The 25,504-nt window shown below is 43.8% G+C and overlaps 1 protein-coding gene across 7 annotated transcripts in view; it reads left to right on the plus strand.

The window, feature by feature from the left end:
• Positions 1–24,510, plus strand: part of BAHCC1 (BAH domain and coiled-coil containing 1) — a 121,436-nt gene extending 96,926 nt beyond the window's left edge. For all 7 annotated transcript variants that reach the window (XM_088138367.1, XM_088138365.1, XM_088138366.1 and 4 more), the window contains 14 exons: positions 9,323–9,437; positions 10,184–10,448; positions 11,507–11,695; positions 12,199–12,506; positions 12,785–12,886; positions 13,425–13,557; positions 13,956–14,070; positions 15,070–15,145; positions 16,891–16,999; positions 17,136–17,255; positions 17,790–17,963; positions 19,291–20,372; positions 21,851–22,087; positions 23,607–24,510. In XM_088138367.1, the coding sequence (XP_087994493.1) occupies positions 9,323–9,437; positions 10,184–10,448; positions 11,507–11,695; positions 12,199–12,506; positions 12,785–12,886; positions 13,425–13,557; positions 13,956–14,070; positions 15,070–15,145; positions 16,891–16,999; positions 17,136–17,255; positions 17,790–17,963; positions 19,291–20,372; positions 21,851–22,087; positions 23,607–23,813 (3,232 nt within the window). In that variant the 3' untranslated portion in view covers positions 23,814–24,510. The remainder of the gene's footprint in view (positions 1–9,322; positions 9,438–10,183; positions 10,449–11,506; positions 11,696–12,198; positions 12,507–12,784; positions 12,887–13,424; positions 13,558–13,955; positions 14,071–15,069; positions 15,146–16,890; positions 17,000–17,135; positions 17,256–17,789; positions 17,964–19,290; positions 20,373–21,850; positions 22,088–23,606) is intronic.
• The last annotated feature ends 994 nt before the right edge of the window (positions 24,511–25,504 follow it).

The following is a 25,504-nucleotide window of genomic DNA, read 5'->3' on the forward strand; positions in this document are numbered from 1 at the left end:
TTTTGAGCTGTGGGGGCAGCCTAATTTTTTACATCAAACAGGCTCTATAGTGCCAGTGTTCTTTATAGTACTTTTTTGTATTTGTACACTATAAAAAGAGGACTCCCAGATCTCTGTAGTGTAATAATTACAGACCACACTGGGTAGAGGCATGAGAAAAAGTGGTGGTGGTGGTGGTGGTGATGTTCAGTGAATATGTTGTGATCAAAGCATTGCTTGTTGTTCTTGGCTATTACTGTTGCCTCCACCCCAGAGGTGACTGCACTTTAGTACTAAACACAGTGAATCCCGTACCCATCATCGTGGTCATCGAGATCTGGAAGAATAAGAGGGCTAAAGAGATGCCTGTTCCTCTGTGCTCCCCTGCCTCCTGTCTATCTTGCCTCCTGCACTGCTCTGGGGGAAGAATTGCCCCTCTTTGAAAAGGAAGGCAGTGTTGCATAAAAGCCTCTTTATCTGTGCTGTATAAAGTCATTGGTCACGCTGCAGTGGTGTTCATTGCTGCTGGCGCTTTATGATTATCCATTAGCCGCCCGGCACAGTCATTCCCGCACTCACGGGCCCTGTATAATTGTCCTTCTCTGCTACAAATTGCCTCTCCCGGCAGGCCCATTTGCATAAATCCTCCAAGCTAGTCCAAACATGATTGGAGCACGCGTGTGTGCGCTGCATCAATCCTGATGATTTGGTAATAATAGTTAAATCTGTACTAAATGGTTCCTTCAATTAAGACAGAAGAAAAAAATTAATCTCTAGGTTTTATGTCACAAAACATTAGCAAATGTAGTGAAGGTTACAGGGGGAAAAAAAGCAGTTAGTGTTGGCTTTGGGTTGCAACATGGCTCCACCATATGGCTCATGGAAACCTTCCAGGACTCACTAGAGAACTTGCTTGCCTTCTCCCATTCCTCTCCGCCCTGAGTCCTTTATGTGGATTTATCCTGGGGGGAAAGTACAATCCCTGTTCTCGCTCCAAACCTTGAAAAGCTGTGTGGATTCATGCAAAATTAAATATAAAAGGAAATCCATTCTTAGCTGATTGGGAAGACAGTCCCAGCTTTGGCTCCACTAAGCTCCACTTCCCTTGCGTTTTAACCCCACTTCTGAACAAGTCCAAAAATCATCCCACCCAGATGGGTTTGCCAGTAAATCTTTAAAAGCTGAAATAGGAGCTTCTGTGATTCCAAAACAGCATTCAAAGTGCTGTTATCCAGGATGGGAGCCAGCATAAAAATATGCTGGTTCTAAGGAGCACTGACCACATTTTGGACCCCAATTCTGCCTTAGCAGTGAAGGAGAATCGGGGTTGTGTCCACAAGAGATAAGGTCAGGGGGAAAGATATGAGGTGTGAGATGGGGAATACAGGTAGTGCTTATTTAGCAACTGCCTCGTTTAGTGACCATTCACAGTTGTGATGGTGATGAAAAATAACTTTGCAACCAATCCTTGCTTTTATGATCCTCACAGGTCTGTAAAACAAAAGAAAGCTGAAGTAAAATTGTAACATTGTGACTGCTTCACTTAATGACCAAGTTGCTGGTCTCAATTGTAGTTGCTAAATGAGGAGTACCTGTACTCCTTTGATGCCAGTTACTGGTAGTAGAAGACCAGTGGATCTCCTGATGCCTGTTCTCTGATCCCGTGGGTGGAACTGGAGAATTGACACCAAACAACCCATGCTTTGCTGCTTCTTTCCCCCACCTTCATAATCTCTCTACGTACTTCTCCTTTTGCCCATGGTGAGAAAAGGGGTGGTGGAGAAAGAGGCCTGGTCCCTGTTTCCATCTTCCATAAGATGTCACAGAGTCAGAGCAGAGGTAAGAAGGACAGGAAGTGGATTGTCGAAGGCTTTCACGGCCGGCATACGATGGCTGGTGTGGGTCTTCCAGGCTGTGTGGCCGTGTTCTGGAAGTTTTGTTTCCTAACGTTTCGCCAGCACCTGTGACTGGCATCTTCAGAGTGCAGGAGCACAGACAGGAGCAGGGGCACAGAGAGAACTGCTCCTGTCTGTGCTCCTGCACTCTGAAGATGCCAGTCACAGGTGCTGGCAAAACGTTAGGAAACAAAACTTCCAGAACACAGCCACACAGCCCGGAAGACCCACACCAGCCACAGGAAGTGGAACTTCTCATCCTATCTTGCAGGAAGGCGAGTGACAAAAGCAGCTACTCCCAGTGCCTGCTGCACCCAGAGATAACAACTCTGCCTTCCACATTCCCTGCAGGGGTACTACTGGACATGTGTTTGAAATGTGCCCCTCTCCCCATTTAGCACTGTAGCCCTGAAGTAGCAGAGAGGGGCTGCTGTACCACAGAACAGAGCACCCCTGTGGTACAGCCAGTAACGCCTCTAGACAGCTTGGCTCTGCGGTGTTGAAGCTGCAAGGGGAGATTTTAACCAATGCACTGGTATAGCACTGGGACATCAAAGTGATATGTGTCTAACCAACTTCCAAAAGACGGCTGGACATAAAACACAACTCCCCACAGCTTAGGGACAGCAGCACCTAAGCCATGGGGGAGGGCAGGGCAGGGCAGGCAGCTGTGCCACAGGAGGAAGTGATTCTGCAGAGGATATCACTGGGGTAAAGCAGACTTTCCACTGTGAGAGCAGGTCTTTTTGGCACCAGGAGGCAGGACAATGGGAGCAGGTGGAAAGATGCGGGAATAGTTTCTTTGCTGTGGCTCCCTAATCCCACAAAGATCGGAGAACTGATAATAGACGACTCACTTCCTCCTCTTCTCTCTTGTGTGAGGATAAGTGAATCTTTTTCATGCCAGGAGAATTTGCACCCAAAAAAACCCTGCTTTCCCTCCTCTTCCTGCTTTGCTTGCCATCCATGAGCTGGCAAGGGAAGTGGAGAGATGGCTTTTTGACAGTAGGAAGAGTCCTGACAATTCACAGCAGGCTGACCACTTGGCATGACTTGCACTGGCAGAAGTGAAAAATGTGACTTTGGAAGTGGAGCACAGAAAGAGGAGCAGAAGCTGCCTTTGTGGTGGGCTGGGGATGGGTTGAGGACAAAGGCATATCCTCCACCAACAGTTAGCAAGGTGTCTTTGCACCTGGGAAAAAGGGTTGTGCCGATGAGTCTTAAAGTTAGACAAACTGGCTGGGAAGTGTAGTCCAATTCATCTGACAGGCATTGGATTACATGTTGTACCCTGCTGTGGTCTCTGGTCAGATTTTTTGCAAAGTTTAAAAATATGCTAAAAATGTGATTGGTCAAGGACCATAGCAGAAAAGAGAGAAAAATCATACTCTGTAATATGGTCAATAGCTGCTCCACCAACTGAAGGCTTCTGACAAGTTATTATTTTCTGTACTTGGTCCTAGTTGGCCATAGTTTCTAGAAGGATTTACATGTTATTTTTAATTTCCCCTCCACTCCAACTTTCTAAGCTTTGTAGTTATGGATTATTTTGCATTAATTAATCACAAGTGAAATTATGCCTGTCTGAGGTATCACCTGCTCTGTTCTTTTCAAAAGTCTCTGAGCTTTAGCATTTGATGCTTTTTTTGATGTGCCAAAATAGGTTCAATGTGAAAGATGTCGTTCCAAAAGGCAATAAAGCAAGTGCACATTCATACAGCCGTTTCTCTGAATGCTCACATGTGAGCACTTGTCAAGCTGACCCTTTGTCAGAGATCAAACTATCACAGAAGAGTCCCTTAATCATATAGCTCCCAGAGAACAATTGGCATACATATACTGCTTTCAGACTTAAATCTTCACCTGAATGGTAATGCTCTCTACTTCCTGCTCTGCTCCTTTACATTTGCACATTTGTATGTCTGCCCTGTAAACCTGCCCGAGCAAACAGCCATGGCAAAGGATTCCTTGGTCAGGTGCCAAGTCAGGGCTCCTAGCCATCATGGCATCCCTTCCCTGTGTGTCAGGTGGAGGCTTTTGGCCTCACTGAACCAACACGTGTTTCCAGAGCAGCTGCAAGCCCGGTCCCTTGGCCTCCTTCCTATCGGGAACATTCCTGTTTCTTGAACTTCCCACGCTAGGCTGAGATATCTGCCAAGCTTGCCTCCCTCCAGCCACTCCCCGGAACAGAGCTGTGGCCTTGAGCCATGGTAATTCCCTATTTCAGAGTATGCTGAGGTGCAAAAGCTGGGGACTTGGCATTATGGGTAGCCTGGAGTCGCTTGCTGTTCCTAAGCCAGCCCATTTCTCTTTCCCATCTATGGCCCTTGGGGTGCTCCGCTCCCTCCCTTTCCCTCTGCTTAACCAGGGAATTCCCTCCTTCCTTTCCTGCTACAGCTGCCAAATTGGAATTTGGCACCAGCTCTAGGGTCAAGACTGGGCCAAAAGGTTGAGGGTACAGGGGCAAGGCCCAAGAGAGGAGTGTGAATAGAGGCTGCCTTGGGAAGATGGGGTTTGTGCAGCTTCAAATCCTGGGCTGCATTCCCAGGGTGGAGCAAACAAGAGGCCCTTCTTAGGAACCTGGGTGCTAGAGTGGAGCAATTAGGATTGGGGAGCATAGGAGGTCAGAATGGGCAACCAGCCAGCCATGGGGGGTGGAGAAAGCTTTCAGAGTGCTAATTCACTTCCTATTTACTATGCCAGGAGGACACCTATAAGAGCAGTGCCAAAGCAATGTGAAGTCAATATTTTAGAAGGTGTCAAAAGGTGAGTCACCCCATATAAGTCCAAAATTAATTCCTTGTAATTGTTGTCATTGGGAGTAACTACCTCTCTCTACTTCCCCTTCCTTATCTGGGCTGATTGCAACTTAGTACAATCGGCTGTTGTTGCCAGGTTGTTGTTTTTTTCTTTCTCTCAATATCAAGCCACATATCCCTTCATTTGTCTTTCAATACACCAGATGGGATTAATCCTACTCCCATCCTTTCCACTAAGCCAGTCTGATCTGGCTACACAATGACCCTGAAGAAACAGGAAGAGTTTGGAAGTGGAATCATAGGCAATGTACTAGTAACGGGAATGTTGGATCTTACCTTCTATAGATTTTGTGAACCCTATAGTGTATGAGGGGCCTATGAGGCAACTACCATAAGAAAAGGACTTCGGGTATGCTAGGATTCAATAAGAGTGCAAAAGGGCAAAATCTTATGTTTCAGACCTTTAGTTTTCCTATGCTCATATTTTTGTTTTTAAAAAAACAACTTTCTGGCACTTAGGTTGCAAAGATAGACTTCAAACTCTATGAGTAATGCATATCCTAGAAGCAAGATTTGCAGTGATTGTAGGAACTGGATTTCATGATGCTATATTGCTCTGCATTCTTCCCCATGAACAGCAAAAACAGAAAAACTATGTAAAATAACAACTATTCTTGAATAAATTATACAAAATAAGATCACACAAAACATGATCAATTTGCATGACTTACTGTATATAGGTCACTAGCTTTGGATTCTGTGGTACAGAGTTTTTCATTTCATTAATGCACAGTGTGCCAGGCCAGACTCAAGCTATCCTATATGCCGATATACATAGGCCTGGAATATATATGCTGAGAAACTATGGTGATCCCTGACTTCCTACTCATATCACATGTGATAATCTGCAAGGAGTTTCATTATAAACTTAAGAAAAGAGATGTGGCTTGGTCAAGATGAGATAACTTACTACCTCTTGCAGTCCTTTGCCATAACTGCGTATCCCTGTCCTTCCCTTTAACAACCTATCCTCTGCCCCTTATTTTTCCAGAATTCTCTACAATTTTCCCCCACCACATTTTCCCTTTCTTAGTAGAAAAAAATGGTTAGTATCCAGAAAAGAGAAGGAAGTAAATAGCACAGTGAGTATCATTTACTTATTTATCAAATAATGGGTTTCAGCACTGTGGAACTATGGGAAATTTTACATCCAAAATCCCAGACCTTACCACTGCATGTATAAAGCAACACACACACTCTGATGTTTCTCCTACATTCTTGGTTCCTCCAACACAAATAACCACTGGTGTCTGTACCTAAAACCTGCACCTCTCCAACCACATCAGCGGAAATGCATCTTGCCCCAAACAGGGCAATACTTCTGGGGTTGTAAGTTGAGCTGCCTGAATAGGCACTACCCTGTCGTTCCCCTGGCAGTCTCCTTGCATGTAAAATGTGACAAGCCCAGCTGAAAGGGGTGATTGTCCCAAAACCCCCACCATAGCTAGTGAAGTAATGAGCTGCAGCAAAAGCAGCAGCCAAAAAGTTGCTGGAAGGCATGAGAAGTCTAGGAATGTCTCCTCCCTTTCTTAGAGCAGCCACAGGACATGTGGGAGGGATACAGCATTATGCCATATTCTCCTCCTCCCCCACAGAGAAATATGTAAAGGAGTGTTTGCTCAATGCTCTGTGATCTGTTTAGCCTCTTCTAAGCAAGAGAGTTCATCACTATGTGGCTATCCCCCTAGAAACATCTTCTCCATGTGAGCCTCTCTATACGGTAGGCGATCTATAAGAGAGGGCTTGCTTCAGATTCCTTCTCTAAAAATAGTATAATTTGCCAAGTGGGAACATTCATTCTGGTAAGGATCTACCATTACAGGGCAGTGTTTCAAGAGATCCAGTTTATTTTGAGTCTCTGTGTGCCACAGAAAATCCTGGAAATCTATTTGTTCTTTAGAAAGAGTTGGGATACTGCACCATATAATTCTTCACTTTTTATGTTTTCAAAAATTGCAGTTTAATTTTTAGGGACAGTTTTCTGCAAAAATGGGTGAGCTGCCTCATGTGGGATCTTGATCAAGCAAAGAGTAAATGTATGTCTGTGCACACTTGTTTAGTAATTCTGACTATTCTTATATGTGTGGGGAGAAATTTGTTCTCCTTTTTTTTCCACAGCTATCACAATTCCATCTTCATCCAAGCTGCTTCCTGAGGAAGCAGTAAAATTCAATAGAACCAGATGTTTTGGCAGTGCATTCCTGCTGTGCCCTCTTGCTCCTGAGAGATGGGAGGAAGAGGGGTCGAGTTCTGTGTTTGAAAGTCAGAAGAAATAAGAATCTCTGTGAATACCAAGCCTTAAGGCAGTGGCATCAAGGGAAAGGCACCAAGCTGTAAAAAGTTACACCTGCCCAGCCCATTCCCTTCATATACTGTACTACAACCTTAAGGGATTACCATTGCAGTAGACCATGTTCACATTGTTTCCAAAAAATAAACTCCCAGTTCCTGAGGATCAAGGCTCGAGTTTGCCCTACTATTAGGCAGAGTTAAGCAACTACCACAGGCTGCAGATATTGGTGAGCCAGCAGTGGCAAGCCTCCCAGCCACTTCCCCTCAGCTCTCTGGAGCTTCCCCTTGGTGGGGAATGGAGCAGAATATGCCTTATCACCTGTCCTGAACTTTCAAATTGACCTGGAACCTCAGGTGTGATGGAAAATATCATTCCAGTATATACCAGTCCAGTCAGTCTGTGAAGTTGGGATGTGTCTGTTATCTTTTGCCTCAGGCAGTAACTTCTCGGGCTGACTCTTATCAGGCAACTTCCAAGTTTCATCTTACAGTGCATTGTGCAAGGTAGACACATTTTAACATAAACAGGGTTCTTTATGTAAACTTGTTAAAGCCAAATGTGTCCCCCTGACCAAAAATATGTGGACTGTGGTGTATATAAAAGAATGAAGGATAAGTGAGGAGCAGCTAGAGGATGCATCCAGAAAGTAAGTGGGAGATAAGCAGGCCTAGATGGGTAGACAGGCCATTACTACCCTACAAAAGTGACTAAGTAGCACATTTCCTCATACAGTCATAACAGTCTGCCCAGAGAATGTCATGACTGGAAAACTGATTGTAGGGTGCCCACCCATGGTAAACTTTCTCCAAAATGATGTCTGTGCAGGGGTCAGATATAAAGGGAGAAAGGAGAAGTTTACCAAGTATAGGAGATCCAGGAGCCCTTGGGCCCATCTGCATCTCAGTTACCAGGAGGAGGGAAAAATTAAGCAAAATTATAGCTCATACTTGGTAATATTTATGGAAATATTTTTCATTTTTCTGTGACAGTATACTTTGATTCCAAATCTTGTGAGAATGTCTGGAGCCAGCCAAAGCAGTATTTAGTGTACGCCCAGTCCTATCTCCAGTATAGAGGGAACATACTGCTTGAGCTTTTAGACCCTGTAGTTTCACAACAAAAAATTCACAAGCATACAAAGTGACAAAATGGTATTTGTGACTATACAATTATACTTTACAATGAAGAATAGTAAAGCAGATTCAATATCCAATTCTTAAACAAGATGGAGTGGTATGTTTTCGCACTAACAATAAACATAACTTCCTTCCTTCCTATTATTAATTGTTTCGTTATCTTCTAAAATAAAATATATCATCCTTCTATGCTGAACTTTTAGAAACTATCCAGGTTTCCAATTTGTTTCAAATACCTGTACTTCAGAAATAAATTAATGCACAAGTTCAATTGCTACTTTCTCCATTTTTACAGTTAGGCCTGGAAAAGTGCTGTCATGTTCAACTCCTCCTTTCTTCATTCAGATCTTACAACACTTCTCACTGTGAGTTAAGGCAGTGAATGAAGAAAAGCAAGAATGCTTGACTCCTAAGCATGACAGCATTTTCCAAGGCCTAACTCTGAAAATGGAAAGAAGGGCATTTAAACTGGTATACTTATTTATTTCTGAAGAAGGGCTATTTGGGCAATTTGTAAAGTTCATCAGAGTAGAAAGACAGAATGCATTAGTTAACAAAATCATGATTTATAGCATGTGGGAAATGTTTATGACTACTGTTATGATGAAAATATACTATCCCAACTTTTTGGGATTTGAATTTTGAAGTATGGATCTGCTTTATTGTTCTTCATTGTAACATATTATTGTATGTTGACAGACAGGGAGGTTAGTGTTTCTTTATGTGATGTGGTATCTCAAGAATGATCAATCTAGAAGTTCCTTATCCATAGACAAGGAGAAAGTATATCTAGTTGGAAGTAAAAGATCACCATAATAATAATAATAATAATAATGGATATTGATCCCCACAACAGTGGGAGCCAGTTCTGCTTATTTATAGGCCCAGAATATGTGTGAGTAAATATCTAATGTATACCCATCACATAGTTATCAGATTGCCCATGGATGGCTGTAAATAGAGATCTAGCAGCCTGAAATATAGACGTTTAAACAAATGGAACTAAAAGAGATCAGGTCTTTTTAGAGGTATGCAGTATATTTATTGGGGGCTGTTTCTATCAAGAATGCTTAGATCCTGTGCCTGTATGTTCCTCTAACTGTATACCTCATCTGCACAAGTTTCCTCTCCTGCACAGAAATGAACTGGATATCCATCCATGGGGCTTTCTCCAACTTGTGCATTCTTTTCCATTCACAGGTCTGTAAAAAACAGCTTATCCCTACTGTGTACAGAGTTGAGGGCCGAGGGGGAGCCCAAGAAGAAAAAACGGAAAATATCAGAAACAACTTACAGTGGCATCAAAAGTTCCCAGGTGAATATACCTTAATAACTTTATCTTTCTGTCTACATTGCATTTGGATAAGTAATAGCTTGCTATCTTTGGAAAACCAAGTCAGCCATGTTCTCTCCCTGGTTTTAAAACCAATCAGATGGTCATATTCACATTAGCTATGAGGATTTAGGCTCCTAAAATGAACCAAGCTGGATAGGCAGATGCTCTTTTAGCAGATGTGAGATGAATATTCATAACTTTTACATCTTACATTTTATTGCACATTTAATGGCACACCTCTCCCCCACTGTTTAGTAAGATGAGTTATACTTATTTACCTCGCTACAGAATTTGTGGGGTCCAACTGTTAAATAAACAAGTATAAAAATAATACTTGATCTTAAGTTTCTCAGGAGGCTCAGAGATCATTGGTCACTGTCTTCAAGTATTTATTGCCTTAAAAGAAAAATGGTTACAAGTATTTGTTAGTGTACAGAATAGAAACTAGGTGTATGCAGATAAGATCACAAGGGTAAAATTTTCTTGCCAACAGAGCAGTTGATAAAAGGTTCAGAATCTCCTTCCTTGGAGACAGCATTAGACAAGATTTAGTTATAGGGAATCCAGTGTCCTCCCTGTCGGTGAAAGAGTCAGGTAAGATTTTTCAGTCTCTTCCAACTTCCTGATTCTAACGTATATTTCCCTCCTTGAGCAAGAGGGAGATGCCAGACAGTAAGAATACTGTACCTTTTCTACCAGTGGTAACATTTTTGCTTTTTTTGCAGGAGAAGGTTCGTTGCAAGAAGAGTGGTTCACAAAACAAGTTGGCTTCCACAGTAGTGCACAAGGCCTCCCATCTCAAGCAGAAGGTCAAAAACAAAGTCTTGCCCACAAGCATTGGCCCCTTCCGTCGGAAAGAGCCTATCCCTTGCACCCGTATCCAGAAGAAGCTTTCTCGAACCAAAAGCTCCAAAGCAACCTCTCCCAAATACCCACAGCAGGATCTCACTCCCTTGGAGGCCAAGCCTAGTACAGGGAATGCTGATGCAGGTACAGATTCAGACTGAAGGGAAGGGTTGGCACTTGAGAAGGAAAGATGATAATGGGAAACAAGAGACGCTATTCGTAACACTGCAGTTGTGAGCGTGTTCTGTGTATTGCTGCTAAAAGAGCACTCGGGCCCTGGGACAACTGATGTTTACCTGCATAGCAGAAAGGGGATTAGTGTCCAGTGGATATTTTCTGAGCTCCCAGCCAGTAACATGCCTCCCAGGTATTCATCTCTCCACCATGCCACTGAGGAAGTGCTAGTACAATTAGCTTCTCCCAGGCCCATTCCCAGGCGAATCCACCCTTCTGCAAAGCTCTTATCTTCAGCTCTGGTGAGGAGCTTGCCACATAGCATATTTCCTGCTGGCAAGCAGAGGAAGCTCTGGAATTTAAAAATAGCTGCACATGATGTCCTCTACTGGGGCCAATGTCCGCTCTTGTTTGACTGCAGGCTTATGGCTTCCCCTGAAGCTCCTGGGGCATCTTATCAGGAAGGCAATGCTGAGACAGAAATCCTGCTTCCACTCCCCAAAGCCAAAAGAACAAAGACTCATTGTCAAAGGGGCAAGAATCAGGATATAGAAGCCACGATTGGAAGGGGGGTGTATAGCCAGTTCAACTGTGGGGTTGACGTAGAGGGAGAGAGTAACTCAGCCAAAACATATTCAGAGTTCTTGGTTTGTTGGTTGGATTTTTCAGTAATCTTTCCTCTGCTATTCTTACACATCATACCAATCCAGCTTTACCAAATCCTCATACATCAGGCCTTGCAGCAATACCCAAAGCCAGTGAATCCTAACTGGTGGATTGATACACTACCAGCAAAGATTAATTAAAAAAAACCTCAATTGCATGCTTCATTCTCTTGATAGCTCCATGTTAAGATATTGACCTTAGGAACAATGCAGTGATGGCCTTGGTTTTACTTCAATGGCAGAAATACGTGCACTATAACATTGGAACGATGAAGCAGAGTACCAGAATCCTCTCCTAATCTTGAAGTGGGTCCTCATTTCCCCTAGCTGTGAATTTGTCTTGACTCTTCTTTTCATTTACAGATGACAATCACCACAGAGACTATGAAAGTGACGATGGTGGTGGTGGTGGTGATGACTTGATGAGTGACAACAGCTCCCCCATGCATGTAACAGTGAATCCTGCTGTAATTGGCCCTTCTCCTTCCTCCGTGGTGAAAATGGAGGCAAATCAGAAGGCAAAGAAGAAAAAGGAGAGGCAGGGTTTGCTAGGTAATGGAATGAAAAGAAATAAAGCTCTTTTGGTGAATTGCTGAATTTATCCAAATTGAGGAAGGGAAGGGAATGAAGCCTCATGAACCTTGTGAAGAAATGGCTGAGATGATATCTAGCCCTTCCACCTATTATCATATAATTTTGTTTGATTTGTGCTTGAGGGTGGACGTAAGGTGACAAGGAAAGATCTACCTGGAACCTACTGTTCCAAGTATCTATCCTCTAAGCTAAAGGGGCATTTGGGATCTATAAGAGCCAGATTCTGCTATTACATGCTGAGCCACAACTCTTTTTTTCTAAAAAAAGATGACTTTGGGCAGGCTCACAAATTGCTAATTGATAAGAGTCTACCCAAAATAGGTTTGCATAAGCTTATTCATGTTATACTTGCCTAAAAGGCAGCCTGTGTAAGCAAAGAAAGTACTGGCTTTATCCACTGAGGCATTTTCATGCTCTACTTTGCCTATTTTTTTCATTGCTATAACCTCTGGATCTACCAGGGCCCTGTCGAATCCCCAGTCCTGAAGGCCAAGTAAAAATAAAGCGGCGGCCAGTGAAGCCAGGTTTAGGGAGGTTGGAAAAGGTGCCGGTATGCCGAGCAGGATCTTGTGAGAGTTCCAGCAAGAAGAAACTAAAGAGCAAGGCCAAGGAGTTTCACTGCGGACCTGGGACATCAGCCACCAATGAGGGGCTCTTCCCCAGCAGCCAGGCCCGCTCCTTTGCGAACCGTGATGAGGCAGGAAAGCTCAGCAGTGAACGCCTCAAGAAAGCCACACGCAAGAGCAAAGTACTGCAATCAGCTCTCAGAGTAAGCTGGGGCAGAGAGAGGGGCTGGATATGGTCCTCAGGGAAGGAGGATTGGGATTATCTGCTTTGGGAGTCAAGAAGGGATGTGGTGGGTAACAGCAGGCCTTCCTCCACAAAACAGTTTTGGCGAAACGTAATTGATATCATAAGTGCCACTAAGAAAGAGGAGAGGGGTGTTTCTTCCAGCTGTAAATGTCAGTTTAGGTACATTGTAGTATAGTAAATATTTGTCCAGAGCATTTTGTATTTGCTTATTTTATCCTTATTTACTTTGGGCAGAGAAAGAATGGTGCACTGACCCTCTCTCCTCGCAATGCCAAGGCCATCCTCAGCAAGGGCAAGAAGCTGTCTAAGGTTAAGAACAAGGTGGTCAGCAAGCAGGTAGGAAATTATAAATAACTGCTATAGTGCAGGTCTTGGATAGGTCAGAAACAGCTGACCTTTATTATCCAGAATAAAGGAGGCAAGCAGGTGATCTCTCTTCCTCAGGGCTCAGGATATTTTTCAGGCATCATTGTGCATTGGCACTGGCGAAAAACATTTTTTTAAAAAAAATAATTGAAATGCAGTATCAACATACTCTGTGAAATTTTAGCAATTTCATCCCTGAAATCTCATGAGATTTCAGTCCTCTTATCTGAAAACTTCTACAAGTGGGCTATTAATTTTTAAAAAACAATTATATTTTGGGGTCCTATAGATTCTACATGGAAATGTCATTGGCATGGCATCCTCCTCCTTTTATTCCAAGCCAAGCCCCTCAGTCAAAGGCCAGAGTGATGCTGTGAACTAAGAATGAGTTGAGGCAGTGGGATACTCTTGTATAATCCATTCCTGTCCTAGCCAGTTTAACATTTGTCTTGTGCGTAAGAGGCATGCCTTTGTAAAGCAAGAAAATACATTTTGCTTTGCTTCGCAGTGCAAAGGCCGGGCAGTCAGTCGGCTGATGGAGAGTTTTGCCATCGAGGATCATTTTGAGTTTGATGATAATAGCAGTTTCTCTGAAGAGGAAGAGATGCCACCCACTGGCACAGAGCAAGATATGACCTCTGGTAAGTCTCAGCACACACCAGGACCAAAGTTTATCCTTTGGTGGAGCAATTGACAAGGCCTAGCGAATTCCAGGTGAAAGAACTACCACTAGCCATAGCAGTCAAGCATAGCAGGAGTTAAGAACAAAAATACACAAGGATAATGATGAGAAGAAGTATTAGAGGTGAAATATAGTGGGATTGTACAGCTGCCCAAGTGAACTCTGAAGTGCATCCTTGGCAAGATAAGAGTAGCTCAGAAGATTGGAGTGGTTGTGCAGATCAAATCTGGAAGGTGCAGTATAGTCCCTATTTCAGGCTTGAATTCTTCAAGCTCTGATCTCTCCATGAAGTTTGCAAATACAAACAAATGAGGAAGAGAATTAACTGTAGATTCATGCTTTGTCTTATGCTTGCAGCCCAGTCATGCACCATCCTCAAAGAAGATCTCCAGGATGGACTGCGTGTGCTCATCCCCAAAGAGGACAGTCTGCTCTATGCTGGCAGTGTAAAGAGTCTGCAGCCACCTGACATGTAAGGACCTAACCATAAACATGGACAAAGGATACTATAGAGAGATTTTTCAATATCAAGGGGCTCCACTGCTGTTGATACTGTATAATGAATCCATTATTTAGAATTGTGGACATTTTCTACATTCCAGGACTTTCTCATCTATCCCTTATTATCCCATTTCTATATAATGCTTATAGACAGTTACAGTAACTGATTACAAGAAACCCAGGTACTTTTTCCTTAAAGTAATAAACCCAAAGGCACCTACTGCAGTATTCATCATTCATGTTCCTCATCTGCAAATAGAGTTAATTGGTGATCTCTGCCCTATCCTCTCCCAACTCTACAGTGCAGATCTTGGGCCTTCTTCCTCCCCTTTCCACTAATCAGAACAAAAAATAGATTTGTTCAAGAGTCCATCTGGTTCCAAGGACTGAGTCTGGAAAGACTTGCATTCCGATTCCTCTTCTGTATGAGTTTCTTTTATGATCTTGGGCAAGCTATTGCCTTTCATCACAAAAAGGAAACTGTAGTATGCATGGAAGTCAAAGCATTTTGCTGGTTCTAAAGTATGATCCATGAAAAATATTCCAATGTAATTCTCTGGGGGGTTTCCTGTAAGTAAATCCTACTAAATTCAGTGAGACTCAGGGCAAAGAGCATGAGTAAATATATATGAAATTGTGTACTAGCACTATTTAGTGCTCTCAGTCAGTGGCTCGGTAAGTGGGAGTTACAATTCAGCACATCTGGAGAATACAGTGGTGTAACATTTCTTTCTTCCTAAAGTTTGAACACTTATATACTAACACTCTTACTGATCTGGGAATGAAATAGTCAGCACTATGCACTTTTATTGTACTGTGCTGGCTGAAAAGGGAAGAACAACAGCCTAGCTCCTGCCAATCAAGAACTGAACATCTTGTTAAACATCTATCAAAATTAACCAAGCTAGGTTCTCTTCTATCCCTTCAGGTCATCATCTGTGTAAATGCTTGTCACTTATTTGTTCCACAGCTACAGCATTGTCATTGAGGGAGAGCGAGGGAATAGACAGAGAATCTATTCCCAAGAGCAGCTGTTGCAGGAGGCGGTAAGTCTCAGTAGATCATAGCCTGTGATTAATCAGGCTGGCAGTGGGGTGGGCAGGGGGAGAGAAGCTGGACTCTCAGTTCTGCTGGGAGTAATACCTACTGAGTGTGGCTTTCCTTTGCAAATGTGCAGGGATTAGCTACACAAGATATTGGGCATAAGGTTACTTTGTTTTTATAAGTAGTCTTCGCTTAACGACCCTAATTGGGACCAGAATTTCCATCGCTAAGCAAAGTGGTCATTAGGTGAAACATCATGTGACCATACTGCTTAGTGACGGTAGTCCTGGTTGTGGTTGTTAGGCAAGGATCTCGTGCTTCTCCTGCCCTGCGCAAACTGCCAGCTCCATCCTGCTGCCGCCTTCCTGGCTGGGCCCAGCAAGCTCCCTTCGGCAGACGAGGCTCCACTGCCCTGCCATGCTCGCCTCTGCTTCAACTCCCCCCACCTGCCTGTCTCTCCCCCATCTCTGCCCTTTTGGCTGCTGTGCACTCCACTGCTGCTGCCTACCCCTGCCACCCCCAGCTGGCTGTGGTTGAGGCTGCTGCTGGCCCTTCATGATGCCTCTGGAGGCATCATGAAGGTCTCTAAGAGGCATTGTGAAGGGTCAGCAGCTGTCTTGGCTGGGTGCACCTCAGCAGTGGGAGGAAGAAGACAGCGAGGGTCAGCTGGAGGCAGCAAGGGATGGCGGGATAGGGGGCAGAGTGCAGGGCGGCCAAAAGGGCAGAGATGGGGGGGAAATTAGTGGGTAGGGAGAGTTGAAGCACACACCACAGTTGTAAATGCAGGCGGGCTGCCAAGCACCCAAATTTTGATCACGTGACTATGGGGGCACTGCAATGGCTGTAACTTTGAGGACCAGTCGTGACTACCATTCATTCAGCACCATCGTAACTTTGAAGGGTCTCTGCATGAATGGTTGTTAAGCAAGGACTATCTGTAATGAGAGAACTTGGAAGGATCATGCCTTCTGGATAGTAGAGATTAGGTAGTTTGGGGGGAAAAAAACACATTCTGAGAAGAATACAATATGATGTACATTTATGTGGATCAAGTTGCTCTAATTGACCTGTCTTTCAGAACTGATTCTCCAGCAGCCTCACAGCTGGTGAGAGCAATCATGGAGCCTGTGTGATTTGTAGTCACATCCAGTTTCTTGCTTTCAGTGCCAGAGTGTTTTGGGGAACAGGATATTCATACACACTTCTGTGTGTTCACTTGTGGATCATACTGCACATTAAGTATACAGAGAGATGCAGGGCTCCCATTTCCCAGATGTAGCCTTTGGCAGAGGAGGCAGTCTTACAGTCAGATGTAGTCAAATGCCAAGAAGTTCTTGCACAGAGCACATCAACCCATTGCACAAAATAAAACATACAAAGCAAGACAATGAATTTGGTTGCAGATACTCTTAATAAATGTTTATTCCAACAAAATATCTGGAGAACATACAGTTTGGGGAGCAAGAAACCTTCTTGTTAGAAAATAGGATACATTCAATGATGTCTAGGCAAAAGGCAAAAGTGAAAGTAGTTGTTTGGTAATCATGAGAGAAGGGCAGATGCCAAAGGAAGGAACAAAACCACTGCAGTCTGCAATTCTTCTTGGTTTTGCTCAAGCTTAATTGTAACCATAATTGCACAATGACCTAAAATACACTAAAGTTGGTACTTGACAATCTCTTCAGTGTCTAGCTACGAACATGGTGACCTACTGTATATGCTAACCATGCCCTTGGTTTTTTTCCAGGTTCTAGATGTGCAGCCACAGTCAAGTCGCAGCCTCCCACCTGGCACCCGGGTCTGCGCTTATTGGAGCCAGAAGTCTCGCTGCCTCTACCCAGGCAATGTCATTCGAGGTGAGCAAACTGGTAAATAGTGATCTCATAATGGGGAAGAATCAAGTATACTGTAGACAACCAAATCAGTGGGCCAGAGCTTCTTCCACAGTTACAGTGAAGCTGGCCTGAAAGGTAACACAGTTTCTGCCCACAGGGTCTTCAAGTGATGAGGAGGAGGATGCAGAGTCAGTGTTAGTAGAATTTGATGATGGAGACACTGGCCACATTGCAGTGTCTAATATCCGCATGTTGCCACCAGACTTCAAAATCCAGTGTAAGTGTGCTTGAATGGATTAATGCTAGAATTATAGCTACCATGCTTTCCTAGCCCTCATTAGCCTATCTACTGGTAATTCTATTTTGTACTTTTTTGCTGGGATCCTTTAAAAATTACCTGAAAAACTACCTAAGATTCTAAGGGCCATTCTTTGGACGCAAAAGTGTATCTAACATTCTGTGCAATGGAGTGGGAAGGACTTTGCCCATCTCAGGTGGGGAAGTCTCATGTGGATATTAGCAGAGTAGAAGGCTTGTGAGGCAAAGGGAGATGATTTAGCAGTTTCAAGAGAGAGATTGGTATTTGTCTGATGCAGCAGAAGCACTCAAGTAGTATCTTAACAACTGACAAATACAGTTATTATAGCGTTAATCTTTTGTGGGTCAGAGAATATTTCACCACAATGTAGGCTAGAGAGAGGAATATGCTTAAAAGTAGAAGTCAGAGGGAAGTGAGATCTAAATGAGATGAGACAATGATCTTTCATCTGAATCTGTCCATGACACTTCTAACTTAATCCTTCTTCTGTAGGCACAGAGCCTTCTCCTGCATTATTAGTCTCCACCTCCTGCCGTCGTAATAAAAGGTCTTCCAGTGATGTTCCCCATTCCAGTGAATCAGCACCAAGCCTTTGTGCTGAGGGATGTGAAGTCTCTGAGTCAACCAAAAGCACAAGTAAGAAGATGATCAGCAAAGAAAAGGCTGGTAAGTCAGTTTCTCTTGTATTTCTTTCAAGGGCTTTATCATCCTATCTTATTCTCCCAGAAGCCTGTGAACTTAATTCAGTTTAGAATGTGATTGGTCCAGGATCATATACTGAGAATTATAGTTGGTCAGAAACTGGGTTTTATATTTATTTTAAATTTGTATATTGCCTTTTTAATTGCTGTATTCAAAGCAGTTTCCAGCCTACAGAAATGACAAAAAATGCATCTCCAGTCCAGAATAAATCCTCATTCAGTAAAAAAGAAGACAAATGAAAAATATAATGTAAAAACAAATTGTCATGCAAAATTCAATATTCTATTATGTACACATGTATATATTGGTTAAGAAACTATCAACAAATAATAAAGACAAAACCATACCCCCCAAATTATTAAATAAACAACCAGAACATTAGCAAAAACATAGTTTTGCTAACAGTGAAACAGAAAAATCCCAAAAACCTACAATGCTACAAAATATACAAACCTATCTGGCTCTCAGGTTCAAGATCCTATCCAATATGCCACAAGAACTTGATGGGAAAATGTCTAAAGAAAACGTAGACAAGGAAATTAAAGCTATAATTGCAGAAGATCTAGAACGCATTTAAGGGAAAATAATCAATTGCAGCAAGGAAGAAAATATTTAAGCAAGTCCCTGTGAACTCTTCACCAGCATTTCACTGTTTCTCAAATTACAATTGCCTTGAATCAACCTCTTTTCATAACTGTTCAAAACCATTTCCTTGCCCTCTCACAATGACTACTTCAATAAATGATTTTATTTCTTTTTCATACATCTTCAGCTGATTCCAGCCTGGATTCAGGGATCATGTATTGGATTTGATAAAACACTGATCCACCAATCAGACTTGGCTAATTGCTCATATCATTAAGGGAAAATGAAATCCATTTAAAGTGAAAGCAGTACATCCTCTATTGGCCACTAAAACATCCTACACAGTTAGAATGATCTGTAGTAAAATGTAGAATTCTTGGTTTAAGTAGTTACTACCTACCTACCTACCTACCTACCTATCATCTGTCATCTATATCATAATTGCTCCAGAGATGTAACATCTTTAGTTTCAAAATGGAATTTGAAGGGTCAGAGAAATCAAGGGCTTGACCTGGGAAAAAAGGAAAGGGTTAGGATCAGGCCTAAGAACATCTGGGCTTCCCCTTCTGCAATCTGTTTTGCCAATTCCAAACCATAAGAAATGAAAGAAGCTGTTTAGGGAAGGGCATATGCAGATTTGAACAAGTTCCATAGCCCAGGTGACAGCCCTAACCAGTACTTTTCTAACCCTGTCCTTTCCCTGCAGGTAAATCTGATATGCTGCATTCAAGTTCAAAAGCCCAGCCTGGAGATCACTTCCTGAGCCGTCGTAGCAGCCCCCTGCTAAGTTGGACAGCTGTGACCCAGAACAAGCGCAAGACATCCAGCAAGGGCACAGCCCTGCGGCAAAACCTCTTCCAGCTCAATGGTGGCAGCAAAAAGCTGCGGGCCAAAGAGGTGCTCTTCCCTGTGCATAGTGTTGCTGCTCCCATATTCGGAAATGGCTTTGGCTCAGACTCTTTTAGCCGCATTGCCAACTCTTACTCTGCTTTTGGAAATGCTGGCCTGGTTCTGCCCTGTGCTCAGAAGCTTTTGCGTGCCAAGAAAGTTGAACGGTTGGACACTGAGTTGGGTAAGGGTGGGCGTAGGAAAGTTGGTGGTGAATATCTGGTCAAGCTGGATCATGAGGGTGTGACGTCACCCAAAAACAAAAACTGCAAGGCCTTACTGATGAGTGACAAGGACTTTGGGTCACTGCCTGGCCATGGCTATGTTCACCCAGCCTTGGGGATCAAAGAGAAGAAGAGCACACTGCCTATGGGTTTGGCATTACGCAAATACACTGGTCAAACTGAGTATGGGCTGCACTGTGACAGTGACTGTCACAGCTCTTATTCAGACATGGATGAAGATGAGGTGGATGATCTGGGAGGCAGCGTCCCGTCCCGCTTTCTGACACGGCTTTCCGTCTCATCATCATCTTCTGGATCGTCCACCTCCTCTAGCTCTGGCTCAGGCTCCACTTCAAGCCTCTGCTCCTCCGACAACGAGGACTCCTCCTATAGCTCCGATGATGAGGACTCCACACTGCTTGTGCAGACCTGTCTTACACACCCAGTTCCTGCCTTGCTGGCTCAGTCTGAAGCCCTGCGTTCAAAGAGCAGCACCTTGCAGAGGTGTTTTGGCACTGGGGCCAAGAGCAAGCTCAGGCGCAAAGAAACTCTGAGCTTCTCTAAAGCCAAAGAGTTCTCCCGCCGGCAGCGGCTGCCCTCGGTGGAAAACCGGCCAAAGATCTCTGCTTTTCTGCCAGCACGCCAGCTTTGGAAATGGTCTGGGAACCCCACTCAGGTATGGGAAATGTCAGGATTCCACGTGATGGGTCTGGACTACATAATGCAAGCCAGGGGAAATTGTTTGAATTTGCTTTGTCTGCTAGTGAAGATGATACTGTTGAAGGTGGTTTGGAAGCTTTTTGGCCTGAACTTTTGGGACAGAGCTGGAAGGAAATGCTGGAAGGAAGTGATTCATGCATTTGGTTATTGATCCCAGCCATTCTGTGACTTTTGACAGGAGGGGAGGCTAAACTTGGGAAGCTTCCTCCCAGCTTCAGACTCTCTTCCTGTTGCTGATCAGAAAGGAAAGACCGATTTCCCTTTCTCTAGTTGTTGACAAAAGAACTGTGAATTCCTGTTTTCACATTGTTTTAAGGCTAATTGAAATGCTAATACTCCAGTCTTCAGCATCCTTGTTCAGAAGGATGTCCCACTGAAAACAAGCAGATTTGCTTCTTCTATAAACATTGGGGCTGTGCAGTGTGTTGGACTCATATGCAGGAAGGCACTTGAGAGCACGCTGGAGTGCTCGTATGTGCATGCATTTAAAGCAGCTGCACATTTCCTCAGAATTGCTCAGCACCCACGATACAAATGAGCCTTGTGTTCTTGCATGTAGTTGTTTTGCGCCTCTTTTGAACAGAAAACAAACCAAGGAATCTTCCTTTAGCTATCATTTCCTATTATGGAAACCTTCATGGCGTTGGGAAAACATCTTCAGACCATGTCTTGAAGCCTTAAAAAAGGAAATCATAGTTAGCTAGCACTTCCAGGCTTGTTTATTCACTCATTTGCATTAAAAAAAGGAATAAAGCTGTGTGCAGGAGAGGAAGGGTTGTTCATATTTTGACTTATTTAACCAAGCTGTGATTGTTCAAACAAGGTCTATGGCTTAGTAGCTGATATTCAGCAGCCTTCCCTGTTTTAAACAGGAATTTTCCAACATTGGCCATATTCTGTAAACGTGCTGCAAGTGCAGGATGGAAGAGTTTTCCCAACTAACAGCCTCTTCTGAATCGTTTTTCTCCAGAGCAGGGGCCGTTTGTTGCAGCTGTACCTGGCTGTGGCAGATGCAGTGGGCTCCCCTTCTTGCTGTTTCGGACAGTCGGCATGGCCATTTCCTTTGAGGCGCCAGACACGTTCTGTGGGTCTTAGTCCTGGGCTGCACTCCATGTCAGTAAATCCCCTGAGGACAACAGTACCTCATAAAGGATGTACGAGGCACTGGGCAACCCCCTTTGTGTTTCATTGGTTATCCTCTCTCGGGCCTCCTCAAGCAAAAGCGTTGGGATCTCGGTAGCAGAGCCTGGTTTTGCTTTAGTTAAGCTCAGTTGCTATCTGGAGGCTCCCCCTTGGAGAGCTTTGTTTCCATGGCAACCCACAGACTCCCTCGAGGATCTTCCAAGGGCCTTACAGCCAAGAGGCAGGGGCACCCTGGGTGTCACGCGGGCTGCCGCTTATTCTGCTTTTGCATGCTCTGTCCCTTTCCTACAGCGTCGTGGCATGAAGGGGAAAGCACGGAAGTTGTTCTACAAAGCAATTGTACGGGGCAAGGAGACTCTGCGCATTGGCGACTGTGCTGTTTTCCTGTCAGCTGGCCGACCCCACCTGCCCTACATTGGCCGCATTGAAAGCATGTGGGAGTCTTGGGGCAGCAACATGGTTGTCAAAGTAAAATGGTTCTACCATCCTGAGGAGACAAAGCTGGGCAAGCGACATAGCGACGGCAAGGTGAGGGGAGAAACCAGGAAATGGAGTGGAGGGGGAGGCAAGCAGGGGTCTCCTCTTGTGCTGGATCAAAAGGCATAATGAGCTGGAGCAGAACAGAAATCAGGACCTACAGATAGATCACTGGATGATTTGCAGTAATTAACAAGGCTTTCCCTTAATGACCACAGCAGGGTCTTCTATAGAATCTTCCTCTTAAATGATGCGGCCAGTATCTCTGATCTATAGCAATTCAAACGGACACCGCTGCTTTCATTAGTAAATCATCCCTAGATATGCCTAGGGAGTGGAATTGGTAATTTGCCTTGGCCACGGATTCTCTTTGTTTCTACTCATTTACTCTGGGGTTTGCTTGGTTGATTTTGTGGTACTTGTAAAAGGGAGGTTGTTCCTGTGAGCCTAACCCTGCCTGGGTTACAAGAGTGCAGAAAGGAGCAATGGAGGACATATCTTGGGGGGAACGAACCTATTATCTCTTCCTTAGTAGCAGCGTCCGAGTTTACTGTTCTCAGCCTATAGTTGTGTACATCTGAGAGTAAGTCCCTTTGAATTCAGTTGGAACGAAGCATATAGAACTAGTGCTTCGAGTTCTATTGCCTTTCCCTTCGTTCCTCACATTACCTTTGCTTCACCTACTGCAACGTGTACAATTTTACAAGGGAAAAGCCAAGACTAACAAGACATCAGCATCCTCTGACAAGATTGGGTGAACTCCCCCAACGCCACACATGCACATCAATTTTAATTGGTTTTCTGGTTTACTTGGTCAATGCTTCCAACTGGGTCACAACCAAGGAAAGATTTGTAGATGAGAACCATTTGCATACCACTCTGCAAATTCCCTATAAGGGAAATTTTAAGTGTTTGGAATTTATAAGAGAAAATAAATGAGAGGAGGAAATGAGGTAAGAATATGATTGTGCTTGATGTGAAGACAGTGGAGAAGGAGATGTTTTCCTCTATCATAATACTAAAACCCAAGATTATCCCACAAAATAAAAATAGCTGCAGGTTCAGCCGCCATCCCCCCCCCCCCAATACAGCTCAAAATGAGGAAACTCTGGTGAGAGTCCTGCAGTATCTGTCTCTTATTCCTGACAGAGTGCATAGGCAAATGATAAAAATTACTGCTATAAGATATTGTGACAGACACTAATATGGCTTGCTTGAAAGGTGATAAACCAATTAATGGAGACTGTCGGTGTCTGTCAGCCATACTAGTTCAGCAGTATGGAGGCAGCTTGCTTCTGAGGACCAGTTTTGGGGGAACAAGAGCCTGAGACCAGTTTTGCTTTTATGCTCTATAGTTGAATTCCAGTAGGTACCTGGTTGACCACTATGAGAATAAAGTGGTGGACTTAATATACCTGATCCAACAAGTCTGTAATTCCATTCGTGTGTGGAATGTGGCAAATTTCCACCATGCTGGGCAATTGCTGGCTGACACCAGTCTTTGCAAAGGATTAATAGTGGAGCCAGGTCATCACTTTTGTTCTTCATACCTTTTCTGATCTTTCTGCAGAATGCGCTGTACCAGTCATGCCATGAGGATGAGAATGATGTCCAGACCATCTCTCACAAGTGCCAGGTGGTTGAACGTGAACACTATGAGCAGCTGACCCGCAGCAAGAAATACCAGGATCGGCAAGATCTTTACTACCTGGCAGGAAGTTATGACCCCACTACAGGCCGGCTTGTAACTGCAGATGGTGTGCCTGTCCTGTGCTGAAACTGTGGGACACGACCACTGCTCTAGGGCCAGAAAATGGCTATTGGGGAGGGCAGAAGGGCCAAGGGACAGTGGAAGGGGCCAGTCTCCTTATACTACTTCCTGGCAGTTGGATGCAAGGCCCTGAAATATGCAAGGTGCCCGGCTTTGCCATGCCGGGGTTGCAGGCTGATCCCGGTTCCCCACACGGTTCTGTACAGAGTTGAATCCAAGCCATACTTTCCCTAGTACCTCTGACTGTTTGCCGCAGGCCAAACACAAATCAGGTTACCGCTCTATTTATTTTATGTGTAAATAATGTATTTCTGATGGGAAGTTTTATGGAAAAGGAACAAACAAGTCAAAAAGGCAGGTTTGGGGAGGGGGTGGGTGGGAGGTGAGGGTTTGATGGGTTTAATTTTGTGTTCAATGCACTGTTTTCCCTCCAGCTTAGCTGGGGGTGTGGACGCCAGGCAAGTGTGTAAATATGGAAGGGGGCACTTGAACGACATGGCAGTGGAGTCTCCAAAAGGCTATGCTGCCCTCACAGGACTGTGTACTATAGACTTGCCTCACTCTTCCTCTCCTACCATTTTTTATTATTATTATTGTTATTATTAATTATTATTGTTATTCTAATGATAAATATTCTGACAATGTCTGCGGATGTTAATATGCTCCTGTTAAAGAGAAGATTATATATATTATTATAAAATCAGGATCTTGCATTCTGGTCTCCATCTGGGGATGGGAAATAGATAGTTTGATTTATGCCCATAGTTCAATGGTGCAGATCATGCTATGTGTGCAGAAAAGTCTCAATTCAATCTATAGCATTTCTGACTTCAACTGGAAGAGAATTCTGACTGAAACCCTGGAAAGCCACTACCATATGCCAACAATACTGAGTTAGATGGACCAATGGTCTCTTGACTCAGTACAAGCAAACTTCTTATCCTCTAGGGACAAAAACCACTTGACCTGTCACATAAAATACAATTTAATTAAAGGAATCTTTTCTATGGAGGCCCTACTGGGATGACTGAATGGGAAATAGACATTATCACAACTATCAACTAGTGCAAGCAACTCTTAATTTATTTCAATGGGAGTTGTGTATGAGATTTTTCTCTTAGAATGTGGCTATTATGTATTGACGTTTACTTGACACTGTCTCCCTTGTGGGAGCTGAATGTACATACAACTAATTTATATGCCATCCTACATCATAAGGCTTAGTGCAGATGCACTTACTCATGACAACTGGTTTTCCCCCACTCCAGGCAAGTCATCTGTTCATGGTTTGTTTAGAATTAAGCTTGCCTCAATACAGGCTATGCCACCCATAACTGGAATGTCTGATGTAGTCAGTGTCCTGCATTTGGATGAAACTTAACTCTAAACAACCGTGGATCAGTAGTTTCAGGGGGAGGCAGCAGCTGTGAACACTCAGGTTAATGCCAAGCAAGTCATGATAAGGATGAGCAATATGACTCCCCAGATGTTGAACTCCAACTTCCATCATCCTAGCTGGCAAGGTGAGTTACAAAAATTGATAGGAGTTGCAGTCCAATAACATCCAAAAGGCCACACACTATCCACTCCTACAATGAAGCATAATGTCCGGGTCACAGATACCCCTGAAAAGTTCATTGCCTATCCTGTGAGCCTTCCTTGCATCACACGTATCAGATTAGTAAATTTGATGAATG

This window comes from Python bivittatus, unplaced genomic scaffold, assembly GCF_059951505.1.
Source record: "Python bivittatus isolate LINGU-HERP-01145 unplaced genomic scaffold, Pbiv_v1 ctg000220_np1212, whole genome shotgun sequence".
In the NCBI taxonomy this organism is placed as follows: domain Eukaryota; kingdom Metazoa; phylum Chordata; class Lepidosauria; order Squamata; family Pythonidae; genus Python; species Python bivittatus.